We start from the raw sequence: 13,835 nt of genomic DNA, 5'->3' as shown, positions 1-13,835 counted from the left end.
GATGGCCACCTGCAGACCCTGCCAGCCTCCCCTCTGCAGCAAGCACGCTGCATCCTGCTCCAGTGAGGTGCCCCTGGTCAGCAGAGGAGCCACAGCACAGCCCTGGGACAGCAGCAGTGCTTGGGTATCCTAGGCCAGGAGCCAACCCACACCTAGGCTGGGCAGCAGGTCCACACCAAGAGCTGTGCTCAGACAGGACAGCTGCAAAGGCTTCAGGAGTGTTGTTTCCCAGGGTACTGCTGCCTGCTCTTGAACTCTGTAAGGAAACAAGAGGAGCACATTTTACTGGCAAAGAAAGCACATGCCAAGGGCTAAAGAAACCCAAACCAACCCAAGCAGCCTTCCCAGAGTCACAGAATGGGAGAGGCTGGAAGGGACCTCTGGAGATCACCAGGTGCAGACCCCTGCCAAGGCAGGGTCACCTAGAGAAGGTCACACAGGAACATGTCCAGGTGGGTTTGGGATGTCTTCAGGGGTGTCTCTTCACCACCTCTCTGGGCAGCCTGCTCCAGGGCTCTGCAGCCCTGGAACTCAGGAATTTCTTCCTGGTGTTTAGATGGGACTTGTGATGTACAAGTTTGTGCCTCTTAGCCCTTGCCCTTGCCCTGGGCAACACTGAACAAAGCCTGGTCCTGGCCTCTTGGCAGCTACACTTGATCAGCATTGATGAGCCCCCCCTCAGGCTGCTCTTCTCCAGGCCCAACAGCCCCAATTCCCTCAGCCTTGCCTCCTCACAGAGCTGTCCCAGTGCCCTCAGCATCTGCACAGCCCTTTGCTGTGCCCTCTCCAGCAAGTCCCTGTCCTTGAACCAAGGAGCCCAGCACTAGACACAGTATTCCAGCTGTGGCCTCAGCAGGGCAGAGCAGAGGGGGAGGAGAACCTCCCCTTCTTGGCCACAAGGGCACAGTGCTGGCTCATGGTCAGCCTGTGGTCCACCATGAAGGAAATACTGCTAATGGTCTGAAACATGCAATGAGAGAAGTATGGCCAGGCCTGGGCTCTGGCTCCTGGACACTGCTTGGGAAGAGGAAGTCTGCAAAGGGGAGTGCAGCCCTTCACACACACAGCCACTGAGAAAGAGCAGCTGCTCAGAGGAGCTTGGACATCAGACTGTGTACAACATGCCTGAGCATCCCACCAAACCAACCCAACACCTGCAGACAACCAGGGAGGTGCTGAGTCCACAAGGAGCAGATTTGAATTCCACCTCTGCTCTGCTGAGAACACAGCTGGAGCTCTGTGCCCAGTTCTGGAGTCTATTACAGGAAAGGTCTGGAAGGTGTCCAGAGCAGGGCCAGGAGGAGGAGCAGAGGGCTGGAGCTGCTCTGCTCTGGAGACAGACTGAGGGAGTTGGGACTGCTCAGTCTGGAGAAGAGAAGGCTCCCAGGAGACCTCATTGTAGTCTTCCAGGATCTCAAAGTGGCTCCAAGAAAGCTGGGGAGGGACTTTTGAGGGTGTCAGGGAGGGATAGGTCTGGGGGGGGTGGAGCAAAACTAGAAGTGGGGAGATTGAGATTGGATGTGAGGAAGAAGTTGCTCCCCATGAGGGTGGTGAGAGCCTGGCACAGGCTGCCCAGGGAGGTGGTGGCAGCCTCCTGCCTGGAGGTGTTTGCAGCCAGGCTGGATGTGGCTGTGAGCAGCCTGCTGTGGTGTGAGGTGTCCCTGCCCATGGCAGGGGGGTGGAGCTGGCTGAGCCTTGAGGTCCCTTCCAATCCTTCCAACCCTGACAATTCCATGATTCTATGAACTGCACAGAGCTTTTGACTGCAAAACAAAAGCTAAACCCAAAAGCAAAGTTCTTGGGAGAACAAGAGGACACAGTCTCAAGCTGTGCCAGGGGAGGTTTAGGCTGGAGGTTAGGAAGAAGTTCTTCATAGAAAGTTATTGGCCATAGGAATGTGCTGCCCAGGGAGGTGGTGGAGTCACCATCACTGGAGGTGTTCAGGAGCCTGGATGGGGTGCTTGGTGCCATGGGTTAGTTGATCAGATGGTGTTGGGTGATAGGTTGGACTGGATGATCTCAAAGGTCTCTTCCAACCTGGTCTGGTCTATTCTATTCTATTCTATTCTATTCTATTCTATTCTATTCTATTCTATTCTATTCTATTCTATTCTATTCTATCCCATCCCATCCCATCCCATCCCATCCCATCCCTGGAGGTGTTCAGGAGGAGCCTGGCTGCTTGGTGCCATGGTTGAGCTGCTCAGATGGGGCTGGGTGGTGGGCTGGGCTCGATGATCTCAGGGGTCACTTCCAACCTGCTTAATTCTGTCCCTTGTTAGGCTCCACTGAACAGCCTCCCAGTGCTGCCCAGGCTGCACCCAGGCACACCCAGAGGTGGGCCAGCTGCTGTGCTGGCTGGGCCCTCACTCACCCTTCCCGGGGCGCTGCAGGGCTCAGGCTACCCGGCGGCCTGCTGGGGGCCCGGGGCGGGGGGCAGCAGGCTGTCCAGCTGCAGCCGGTGCCCCGTCGCCACCAGCCACTCGTAGAACTTGCTCTCCACCAGCGCCTGGAACTGCTTCCTCTGCTCCCTGCAACCCAGAGCAGAGCAGCAGGGCAGCATGCAAGGATCACATTAGCACTGCACCTCTCAGCTCCACTGCCCAAGCAAGCCTCCAGGCCCAGCAGCTGAGGGCTGGGCTCAGCTCAGGAGGAGGTTTGGAGCAAGCGACTCTGGACTACCATGAACCCCAAAGCAGAGCCTGCTGGAGCTAGACAAGCACTGCAGCCTCCCCACCAGCACAGTCACCTGCTCCACAGGACTGCAGAGATCAAAAACCTCTCTGAAAAGGGAGGAGGAGATCAGTAACCAGGTTACTGAGGCACTGGAGGCACCAGGTTCTGTTCTGACAGCGAGAGGATGAAGGGCAGGGAAAGAATTCACTCCTAAACAGCACTCCAGCAGCTCCCACAACTGCTCCATCTCCTCTGGGGTGCTTTTGGCAGCAACAGGGTGCACCACTGAGGCTCTCCAACTCTGGCACTGATCAGATGCTCCAAAGCAGCACAGGCTCATGGCAGCATTTCCCTGGCCTTGAGCACCCCCAGGCAGGAGGCAGCCACAGCCTCCCAGGGCAGCCTGGGCCAGAGGCTCACCACCCTCACAATGAACAACTTCTTCCTCAGCTCCACTCTGACCCTGCTCTGCCTCAGCTCCAAACCATTCCCCCTTGGCCTGGCTCCAGACCCCCTCAGCAGAAGTCTCTCTGCAGCCTTCCTGCAGGCTCCCTTCAGGTGCTGGCAGCAGCTCTGAGGTGCCCCTGGAGCCTTCTCCAGGCTGCTCAGCCCCAGCCCCCTCAGCCTGTGCTCACAGCAGAGCTGCTCCAGCCCTGGGAGCAGCCTTGTGGCCTCCTCTGGGCTCTCTCCAGCAGCTCTGAGTCCTTCTCCTGCTGGGGACAGCAGAGCTGGAGGCAGGATTGGAGGTGAGGTCTGAGCAGGGCAGAGCCCAGGGGCAGAATCCCTTCTCTTGCCCTGCTGCCCACACTGCTCAGGCTGCAGCCAGCACTCAGCTGCCTGAGGGCTGCAGGAGGCACTGCTGGCTCCTGGGGAGCTGCTCAGCACCCAGCACCCCCAGGGCTCTTTCCTCACAGTTGCTCTCACCCCAGCCTGGATTGGTGCCTGGGGTTGGCCTGACCCAGCTGCAGGACCTTGCCCTGTGGCTTGTGGAACCTCCTGCAGCTGGCACTGGCTCACTCCCCAAGCCTGTCCAGATGTGCTGATGCCAGTCTGGCCTGGGCAAAGCAGCAACCCAGCCCTATCCATTTTTGTGCCCCACCTCCAGAGAGGCTCAGTGTAGCCAGACCCTTGGTTTGGTGCTTTGAGGCTCCTCCTTGCACTACCCCCTCCTGGTGGCATCCCCTAGAAACCAGGGTGCTAGGACAGAAACCAACCTCAGCTCCTCCCCAGTGCCTGGGAACACAAAAGGCAGTCACTCCTTTCTTCCCTTCCCGTTTTATCTTCTCCAAGTGCTTTTTATATCCCTTGCTCTGCTGCTGCCCCTGACAGCCTCTCTGGCTGACAGGCTGGGGAGTGAATAAACAGGATTTGATGCTTTTGCAAGCTGCTGCTGGAGCTGCCTCCCTGCTGCTGTCTTAGGGGGGTTTTACTCTCAGCCTGGCAGGATTTGCATTCTTCTCCTGCCCCACTTTCCTCATTCAGACAACTTCAACTGCTTGAGAGATGGCTTCTTATTTCCAACCTTCTCTTTCACCTCCTCAATCAAGCATGGCAGCTTCCTTTCTTCCTACAAGTCTGAGAGCCTGTTTGCCCTAAGCTTCCCAGCTGCCTCCCTGCTTGCTGCCCTGTCTGCAGGAGGCAGGGATGTTACACTGCCAGCTGCCCAGGCTCTCTGCAGCAAGCTGCTCAACTCCCCACAGCTTTCCCCCTTGCACGAAACAAGACACTGCAGTAGTGAGCTCTGGCCTCTGGTGCCTGCTGCAGGGGATGGGAAACCTCAGCACAGCATCCCCACTGCCTCACAGCTCCTTCACAGGAAGGCTTCTGACAGGCCAAGCACCCTCCCACAACCCTGGGGTGAGAAGCAGCAGCCCCAAGAATCACAGAATCACCAAGGCTGGAAGAGACCTCAGAGATCATCAGGTCCAAGCTGTCACCCAACACCTCATGACTAAACCATGGCTCCAAGTGCCACATCCAATCCCCCCTTGAGCACCTCCAGGGATGGTGACTCCACCACCTCCCTGGGCAGCACATTCCCATGGCTAACAACTCTCTCTGGGAAGAACTTTCTCCTCACCTCCAGCACCAGAACAAGAGGACACAGTCTCAAGCTGTGCCAGGGGAGGTTTAGGCTGGAGGTGAGGAGAAAGTTCTTCCCAGAGAGAGTTGTTTGCCATTGGAATGTGCTGCCCAAGGTGGAGTCCCCATCCCTGGAGGTGTTCAAGAGGGGACTGGATGTGGCACTTGGAGCCATGGTTTAGTTGTCAGGAGGTGTTGGGTGCCAGCTTGGACTTGCTGATCTCTGAGGTCTCTTCCAGCCTTACTGACCCTATGAAAATGCTGCCTCAGAGCCCTTTCTCTCTCCTGGTCTGCAGCTCTTTCAAACTGCAGCCTCCTCCAAGCTCAGCTCAGAGCCATCCAGATCTGAAACAAAGGAGGGAAGTGGAGGGAGCTCCTCCAAACCAATGAATGCTCAGCTGGACCAGAACTCCTCAGCCTGGCACTGATGGGTGACCAAGGTTTTGATGCTGTTCCCTATAGGATAAAGCCCCCCAGGATCACTGCCCACCAGCCCCAAGTGACACACCAGCTACAAGTCATCCACTAAGCCCAGAACACTCTCTATGTAAAGCCTGGGGTGAAAGGGACCACCAAGCAGCTGCAGGCCATTACTTAGTGGAGTTCTTGCTCAGGATATGCAGTCAGAGCTCACCCATGGCAGCCTGAGGCCCAGAGGCAGAAGAGAGAGACACCTCTGCGGTGAGGACAGGCTGAGAGGGCTGGGGGTGTTCAGCCTGGAGAGGAGGAGGCTATGGGGGCCTTAGAGCTGTCTTCCAACAGCTGAAAGGAACCCTCAGGAAGGCTGCAGAGGGCCTTTTCCTAAGGGTGTCTAGAGCCAGGCCAAGGGGAATGGCGTGAAGCTGAGGCAGAGCAGGGTTAGAGTGGAGCTGAGGAAGAAGTTGTTCAGTAGGAGGCTGCTGAGACTCTGGCACAGGCTGCCCAGGGAGGCTGTGGCTGCCTCCTCCCCAGGGGTGTTCAAGGCCAGGTTGGACAAGGCCTTGAGCAAAGTTTGGTTGAGAAGTGTCCCTGCCCATGGCAGGGAGGTTGGAGTAGCTGATCTGTGAGGCCCCTTCCAACCTGAGCCATTCCATGAGTCTATGAGAACCCAGGCTGGGATCAACTGCAAAGCCTTAGTGGCAGGGTGGATCCCTCACTGAGCTCAGCCCTCAGCAGTGCCTGGGCAGTGCCCTCTCCCCTGAGCCTCCCCAGCTAGGCTCTGCACTCCTGAGCAAGCACCTCCCTCAGAGGCAGGACTGGGAGCATGGCTGCTCTCCTTGCTGCACCAGGAGGGCCCACTGCCCCAGGAGGGGCCTGCAAGCCCTGCCTCAGCCAACCCAACCCATGAGCAGAGCATCACCAGAGGAGCCCTTTGCCGGCACTCAGCTGCCAGGCTGCTGCAGGCAGCACTCACCTGCTCAGAGCTGCCTCCTTCACAGCCTTCTGCCAGGCCTGCACCTTCTGCTCGCGCCGGCGCAGCGCCCGCTGGTAGGCCGGGGGCAGCCCCCCCGGGGTCTCTGTGGTGTCTCCTTCCATCTCAAAGGGGATCACAAAGCTGTAGAGGTCGGAGGGAGGCAGCAGGCGGAAGACGGCGTCGGCGCGCTCGCTGCAGAGCAGCAGGGGCTCAGCCCAGCGGTTGGGCAGGGTGGCCAGGCCCACCTGCGCCATGTGGTCCTCCAGCGCCGGGTAGTGGGTGTGGTAGGGGGCAAGGGTGAGGGCGTGGTTGCCGGGCAGGAGGAGAGGCTGGGTGGGGGTGAGGGTGTGGAAGGTGCAGCCCGTGCAGGCAGCCAGGCAGAGGCGGTGGCAGACGGCGATGACCGTGACGCTGGCGCAGCTGTGGACGTGCAGAGAGGCCTGCACCGGGCCCAGCACGAAGGTGCTGCTGCGGCACTTCTCGATGGTGACAGACCTGCAGGGCAACCACAGCGGGAGCTGGGGCTCCACAGCACAGCCACGCCAGGCCCCTGCACTCAGCAGGGACATCCCCAGCGGGCTCAGGCTGCCCACAGCCCTCTGGAGGCTCACTCTCACCGTCTCCAGGGCTGGGGCCTCAACCACCGCCTGGGCCACCCGTCCCAGGGCTCCAGCACCCTCACAGCACAGAGCTGGCTCCTCACAGCCGCTCTAAAGCTGCTCTGCTCTGCTTTGAAGCCATTGGCCCTGGTCCTGTCCCTGCAGGCCTTGGCAACAGTCTCTGTCCATGCTCCTTGCAGGCCCCTTCAGGCACTGGCAGGCTGCTCTGAGGTCTCCCTGGAGCCCTCCCTTCCCCAGGCTGAACACCCCCAGCTCCCTCAGCCTGGCCTTGTGGCAGAGCTGCTCCAACCCCCTGAGCATTTCTGTGGCACTCCTGGTGCAAAACTTATTCCTGCAATCCAATCTAAATCTGCTCTTCTCTCACTTCAGACCATTGCTCCTGGTCCAAGAGGGTGAGGACACCATGAGCAGGAGCAAAGCAGCACTTGGTCACTGCTCCAGCCCCTCTAGCAGGAGCTCAGCAGGGGATCAGCTTGCTGAGCAGCACCCAGCTGTGTCCCAGGGAGCAGGAGCTCAGCTCTGGATCAGCTTGCTGAGCAGCACCCAGCTGTGTCCCAGGGAGCAGGAGCTCAGCTCTGGATCAGCTTGCTGAGCAGCACCCAGCTGTGTCCCAGGGAGCAGGAGCTCAGCTCTGGATCAGCTTGCTGAGCAGCACCCAGCTGTGTCCCAGGGAGCAGGAGCTCAGCTCTGGATCAGCTTGCTGAGCAGCACCCAGCTGTGTCCCAGGGAGCAGGAGCTCAGCTCTGGATCAGCTTGCTGAGCAGCACCCAGCTGTGTCCCAGGGAGCAGGAGCTCAGCTCTGGATCAGCTTGCTGAGCAGCACCCAGCTGTGTCCCAGGGAGCAGGAACTCACCTGAGGGGAGAGAGGAGATAGACAAAGGACTCATTGCAGCGATGAATCCTCACATGAGCCCCCACCAGGGTGTCTGAGCTCTTGGCCAGGGTCTGCCTGTACACCTGACTCATGATCACCATGGAGGACTCCTCAGGCCCCCCACGAGTGCTGCAGGCAATCTTTGCTCTCCTGGTTGCCCCTTCAACTGCAAAATAAAGTTCAGCAGTGGGAAAGCAAAGAAGTGCAAAGAGAAAGGCACAAAAGGCTGCCTGTGATGATCCCTGCAGGGGCACACTCGGTGCTGTGCTTCCCACACCACTCAGCCATCCCAGCAGGAAAGGATCAGCCCAGAACTTCCAGGCTGCACCAGAAAGCATCCCTTCAAGCATCAGCAGATCCCCACCAATGCCTACCAGGCAGGTCAGCAGTACAGAGCAGTCACAGCCTCCAGAAGGTTTTGACAGCTCAAGTTTTGATCCTTCAAGCTTTCAAAAGATCAAAAGCACTCCCAGGGGCAGCCAAAAGCTCCCACAAGCTCCTGACAGCCCTGGCCTCGGCACCTCCGCTTCCAGAGCACAAGACTCAGCCTGGCAGGAAGATCCCAAGGACAGGTTTGATGCTGGGAGCAGGCAGTGAAATGCTCCCTCTAGAGCACAAGCCTTGAGCAACCTCCCAGTGCTCCCCAGAGCACTGCCTCTGAGGGCTGCCCAGCCTGAGGAACACAACACTCAGCAGAACCTGGGCAAGGTGCCTTGGCTCCACTGCCATGGCCCTGCAGGCAAGGGGCTGTGATTCCAGGGAAGGAAACCCAGAGCACTTCTCAGCTTTGTCACAAACACACCCCTTGATCCAGGGTCTCCTGTGCCCAGCTGCACTGGATCAATCCTGAGCTCACCCTGCAGGGCCTCTGCAGTGAAGTCTGTCATGGCTGCTCACAAACCAGATCCACAGACCAGACACACACACAGATGGATGATGGAGCACTCTCCAGGCCCCCAGCCCTGCCTCTCAGCTCCCCTTGCCCCATCTCCACTGACAGAGGGCAGCCCCTGAGGGCACTGCCAGACCCCTGCTCAGCTGAAGTTGCTGAGACTGAGTTATTGCACAGAATCACAGAATTGCTTGGGTTGGAAGAGACCTCTAACATCATCCAGTCTGACCTTCAGCCCAACCCCACCATGGCCACTAAACCACATCCCCAAGTGCCATGGCCACATGGCTCTTGATCACCTCCAGGGATGGGGGCTCCCCCACCTCCCCGGGCAGCCTGTGCCAGTCCCTGACCACTCCTGCAGCAAAGAAAGTGTTCCTCATCCCCAACCTAACCCTCCCCTGGCACAATTCCAGGCCATTGCCTCTCCTATCACCTGAGAGTAGGGAGAAGAGACCAGCCTCACCTCGCTCCAGCCTCCTTTCAGGGAGCTGTGGAGAGCAATGAGGTCTCCTCAGGCTCCTCTGCTCCAGAGCAAACACCCCCAGCTCCCTCAGCCGCTCCTCCCCAGCCCTGTTCTGCAGGCAGAGTGAGCAGTGGGGTCTCAGAGGGCAGGACAAGGCCTGCAGCTACCTTGCTGTGCCCACGCCAGCTTCTTCCCGGCCCTCAGGCAGGCACTCATCCCAAAGGGGTTTGCGGTCAGGCAGGAGCGCAGCCAGCTCTCCAGCTGGGGCAAGGAGAAGGCTCTGGAGGCCTCGCAGTAGCCGCTGGGCCGGCGGCAGGGCGGGCAGAGCGCCAGCTGGTGCAGGGGCCGCACCGCCCCGCAGCCGCAGCCGCAGCCCCGCGCCGCCCCGCAGCCGCAGGCGCGCAGCGCCCCCTCCAGCAGCAGCCCCAGGGCGCGGGCGGCTGCCAGCGGCACGGCGCGGGGGGCGGCGGGGCGGGGGCCGGCGGGCTCCAGCAGCAGCTCCAGCAGCTCCGAGAGGTGGCTCTGCAAGAAGGCAAGGTGCTCCTGATCGTCCCAGTTCTGGGTGGGCAGAAAGGAAACACAGAAGAAGGAGGTGAGTTAGGGGGGCAGAAGGCGCAGGTCGGAAGGGACCTCGCACAGCAGCTACTCCAACCTCCCTGCCGTGCCCAGGGACCCCTCTCAGCTAGACCCCATGCAGCCTGGCCTTGAGCACCCCCAGGAGGGGACATGCACAGCCTGCCTGGCAACCTGCTCCAGACTCTCACCACCCCCAGACTGAAGAACTTCTTCCTGGCATGCAGTCTAACCCTGCTCTGCCTCAGATCCACACTGCTCCCCCTCCTCCTGTCTCTGCAGAGGGCCTCCTCCACAGCCTTCCTGCAGCTTCCTTTTAGGTACTGGAAGACATCTGCAGGGTCACCCCAGAGTCCCCTCCTCTGCAGGCTGAACAAGCCAGCTGCCTCAGCCTATCCTCACAGCCCTTGGATCATCTCTGCTGTCCTCCTTCAACTACCCTGACACCAGCTGCAGAGCCAGCGCTGCAGGGCACAGGCAACCCAGGAGACTCCTGGGCTGCACTGATGCTGACTTCCTCCTCCAAGCAACAGAAGAGCCAAGGAGGAGAGCTGCCATGCTAGACTGTGCTCAGCTACAAGGAGGGGCTGGTGAGCTCTCACAGAGCCCACAGGCTCCATGGACACTCTGCAATGCATCCTTGCTTCTGCCTGGTCTGAAAGAGCAGAAAGCAACCCTGAGCTCCTGCCTTCCCCTGCTTGCTGCTGCTCTGCTCTTCCCTAACACACCAAAGGAGGAGAAAGAAACAAGCACATTTGATTGCAACCCCAAGTGCCAAATATTTCATTCTAAAAAGCAGAAACAGACTCTGCTGCAACCCTTCCCACACAAATCCAGCCAGCTGCTGCTGGCAGCTGCAGATAGGAGACAAATCAATAACTGACAGGCAAGGTCTTGCTATTGGAAAAGAGCTGCATCTGCTCCAGACCTTCACACATGATTCAGAGGGGCCTGCCGAGGCGCTGCAGGGGAGAAAGCAGAGGGTCATTTCTTCCCAGAGAGCAGGCCAATAAATCAAATGGCCTCTGAAAGCATCATGAGCTCAGGCTCCAAAGCACTCTAGCCACACACACACACACACTAGCAGATGACTAGAACCATGGGGGCCTCAGCAAGGACAGCCCTGCTGTCAGCTGCAGAACAAGCAACACTCGGCTGGGGGCACACAGCAGCCTCACCACCACCAGGGCTGCAGCCAGGAGGCTTCCACAAGCAGCTGTCAGCAGCTGGACATCCCTCTGCTGGGACAGAGATGCCCTGGCTCTGGACAGGCCTCCCTGCCCTGTTTCCAAAGGGGACATGGCTCACATCAGGCAGCACCAATGCTGGGAGAAGCTCACCCATCACAGAGAGAAGTGACAGCAGAGGAGAGAGACCCAGACCTGCTGTGATCCAAACCTCTGGGGACCACAGCCCCCCTAAAGCTCAGCCAGTGCCAGCCCCCTGCCATGGGCAGGGACCCCTCCCACCAGCCCAGGCTGCTCCAGGCCTCATCCAGCCTGGCTTTGAACACCTGCAGGGAGGGGACATCCACAGCCTCCCTGGGCAGCCTGTGCCAGAGTCTCCCCAGCCTCACTGTCAAGAATTTCTTCCTAAGCTCCAGCCTAGGTCTGCCCTCTCCCGGCTCAAAGCCACTGCTTCTTGTCCTGTCACTCCCAGCCCTTGTCAAGAATCCCTGCCCAGCTTTCTTGCAGGGTAGAGTGGAAGGGTACTGGAAAGGAGGGGTACAGTGGCAGTCAGAACACACCTCCTCCCTGCCTAGACTCAAAGATCAGCTCTAAACAAATCAGGCACTTCACAGCCACTCAGCTCCCAGCCCTGGAGGAGTTCCTGCTGTTCCTCTTCTCATGTGCTTGGCCTTTCAGTGTAAAGTGACTTCCTATTTCTCATTCCCTCAGCTAGCCTGCCCCTAGCTGTATTTCAGCAGCTCACACAGCCCCCAGCATCGCAGTCCTGACAGAAACCCAGAGGTCTGTAGCTAACCTTTACAGTGGTGGCACCAATCCCTAATGCACAGAGCTGCCCACAGGCTGCTCTGACACACCCCACTCACTCCTCTGCTTTCCAAACACCTGAGAGCAAAGGACACAGCAAAGGTCTTTTCCAGCCTGGTTAATGCTGTTCTGTTCTATCAGCACTTCCATGTGGTTGATCCACAGCTGCCCAAGCAATTCTCCTCTCTGAAATCAAACTCATGCTAAGGACCATGCTGAGATCCTAACACTCTGCAGGGGATCACAGGAAAGCCTCCCCCCCCCAGATGAAAAGCTTCCCACTGGAGCAGTAGCAAAGGCCAACAGGGAGTTGCTACTTGGAAGAATCCCAACAGTCCTGAGAGGATGCTGGTCTCAGGCTCAAGGAGATCCCTCTGGGCAACTCCTGCTGGCAAAGCTGCAGAGCGTGGCCCAGCGCTACAGCCGCAGCACCCTGGCTCGGCAGGGCTCGGCAGGGCCTCTGGAGCCTCTGGCTCAGACTGCACTGCAGGCAGGGATACCCCGTGTGGCTGCAAACCACTTCTCCCTGCCCCTCGAGGCCAGCTTTTGCAGCCCCCCCAGGCCGCCCCAGGCGAACCCCACCGCCACCAGTACCTTGTTATGGCTGCTGGCCTTCCCAGCCAGGCTGGGAGACCTGCTCCTGGGGCTCGGCCATTCCTCCCCGACCAGCGACCTCCGCAGGGAAACCTTGTTCACCTGCTGGATGTACAGGAAGAGCAGGAACTGCAGGGTGTCCACCGACAGCTTGCCAGGAGGGGAGGAGAGAAGGCTGGCGTTAGGAGGGGCTGGATCTCCCGTGACTGCCCGCCCCTGCCCGGCTCTCCCTCCCGCCCCTGCCCGGCTCTCCTGCTCCTGCCCGCCCCGCCCCTGCCCGGCTCTCCCGCCCCGCCCCTGCCCGGCTCTCCTGCTCCTGCCCGCCCCGCCCCTGCCCGGCTCTCCCGTGCCTGCCCGCCCCTGCCCGGCTCTCCCGCCCCGCCCCGCCCCTGCCCGGCTCTCCCGCCCCGCCCCTGCCCGGCTCTCCCGCTCCCGCCCCTGCCCGGCTCTCCCGCTCCCGCCCGCCCCTGCCCGGCTCTCCCGCTCCCTCCCACCCCGGCCCGGCTCTCCCGCTCCTGCCCCGCCCCTGCCCGGCTCTCCCGCTCCCTCCCACCCCGGCCCGGCTCTCCCGCCCCGCCCCGGCTCTCCCGCTCCCGCCCCTGCCCGGCTCTCCCGCCCCGCCCCTGCCCGCCTCTCCCGCTCCCTCCCGCCCCTGCCCGGCTCTCCCGCTCCCTCCCACCCCGCCCCGGCTCTCCCGCCCCGCCCCGGCTCTCCCGCTCCCGCCCCTGCCCGGCTCTCCCGCTCCCGCCCGCCCCTGCCCGCCTCTCCCGCTCCCTCCCGCCCCTGCCCGGCTCTCCCGCCCCTGCCCGGCTCTCCCGCCCCGCCCCTGCCCGGCTCTCCCGCCCCGCCCCTGCCCGCCTCTCCCGCTCCCTCCCGCCCCTGCCCGGCTCTCCCGCTCCCTCCCACCCCGGCCCGGCTCTCCCGCTCCCGCCCCGGCCCGGCTCTCCCGCGCCCTTCCCACCTTGCTCCGCTCCCGCTCCAGCTCCTCGGCGCTGGCGCAGGCCGCCTCAGCCTCGGCCCACTCCAGGCGACCTGCCGGCTCCCGGCGCAGCAGGCCGTGGAAGAGCTCGAAGTAGAGCCAGGCCAGGTCGCGGCCCAGCCGCAGCTTCCCGCAGGCGATGTGCCGCCAACGGGGCCACGACAGCCGCGGGAAGCAGCCCTCGGCCGCTCGCGCCCGGGTGTAGGCGGCCATCTTCCGCAGGTAGTGGGGAGCGAGGCGGGCGGGCGGCGGGACGGGCAGGACGCCCACCAGGAAGGGCTCTGTCCTCACCCACAGCCGCACCGGGGCCGCCGCCGCCTCCATGACGACCGTTGCCACGGGTGGCTGCCGGCGGGGCCCGGGAGAGACAGCCGCGCGGGCCAACGGCAGGCTCCCCCCGCCCGCCCTTCCTTCCCGCCGTGGAGGAGCCGCTTTCCATTGGCTGGTGGAGCCAGCACGGAGGCGGGGAGAAACTGCACACCCTCTGATTGGCTACCACGGGGCCAATACATACTTCCGTGCGGCCTGGCACGGCGATAGGGCAGGGTTGCTGTGAGGCGCGGAGCCGTAATTGGCCCGGCGGGCTGAGAGCAAACGTCTAGGCGGGCCATTGGCCGGCGGAGTCGAGCCTGTGGTGAAGTGTGCGCTGCCGATAGGCCGGCGGCGCGCAGCGCGCGGGGATGCCCCCTGCT

General features: G+C 61.3%; 1 protein-coding gene across 2 annotated transcripts; it reads right to left on the bottom strand.

The window, feature by feature from the left end:
- Window positions 1-35: 35 nt before the first annotated feature.
- On the bottom strand, window positions 36-13,799 carry TBCCD1 (TBCC domain containing 1). Of its 2 annotated transcripts, XM_068145670.1 has the most exons (7): window positions 13,126-13,794; window positions 12,165-12,314; window positions 9,171-9,561; window positions 7,625-7,811; window positions 6,152-6,646; window positions 2,375-2,531; window positions 168-256 (listed from the first exon to the last, which is right to left on the bottom strand). In XM_068145670.1, the coding sequence occupies exons 1-6, from the start codon at window positions 13,465-13,467 to the stop codon at window positions 2,402-2,404; spliced, it is 1,695 nt and encodes a 564-aa protein (XP_068001771.1). In that variant the 5' UTR covers window positions 13,468-13,794; the 3' UTR covers window positions 168-256; window positions 2,375-2,401. The 2 variants fall into 2 exon arrangements, with proteins under 2 accessions (XP_068001772.1, XP_068001771.1); XM_068145671.1 differs by lacking the exon at window positions 2,375-2,531 and having other exon boundaries at window positions 36-256; window positions 13,126-13,799.
- Window positions 13,800-13,835: the final 36 nt, after the last annotated feature.

The sequence above is a fragment of the Melanerpes formicivorus genome, unplaced genomic scaffold, assembly GCF_026170545.1.
Source record: "Melanerpes formicivorus ecotype bairdi unplaced genomic scaffold, bMelFor1.0.p_v2 SCAF_12, whole genome shotgun sequence".
Classification (NCBI taxonomy): Eukaryota; Metazoa; Chordata; class Aves; order Piciformes; family Picidae; genus Melanerpes; species Melanerpes formicivorus.
This window is presented reverse-complemented; position numbering and strand designations above follow the sequence as displayed.

Coding starts and splice junctions, on each gene's coding strand:
- TBCCD1 (XM_068145670.1), bottom strand. CDS start 13,467: ATGGAGGCGGCGGCGGCCCCGGTGCGGCTGTGGGTGAGGACAGAGCCC. Junction 7,812..9,170: donor GCTGGCGTGGGCACAGCAAG/GTAGCTGCAGGC, acceptor TTTATTTTGCAG/TTGAAGGGGCAACCAGGAGA. Junction 2,532..6,151: donor AAGGAGGCAGCTCTGAGCAG/GTGAGTGCTGCC, acceptor TCTGGGTTGCAG/GGAGCAGAGGAAGCAGTTCC.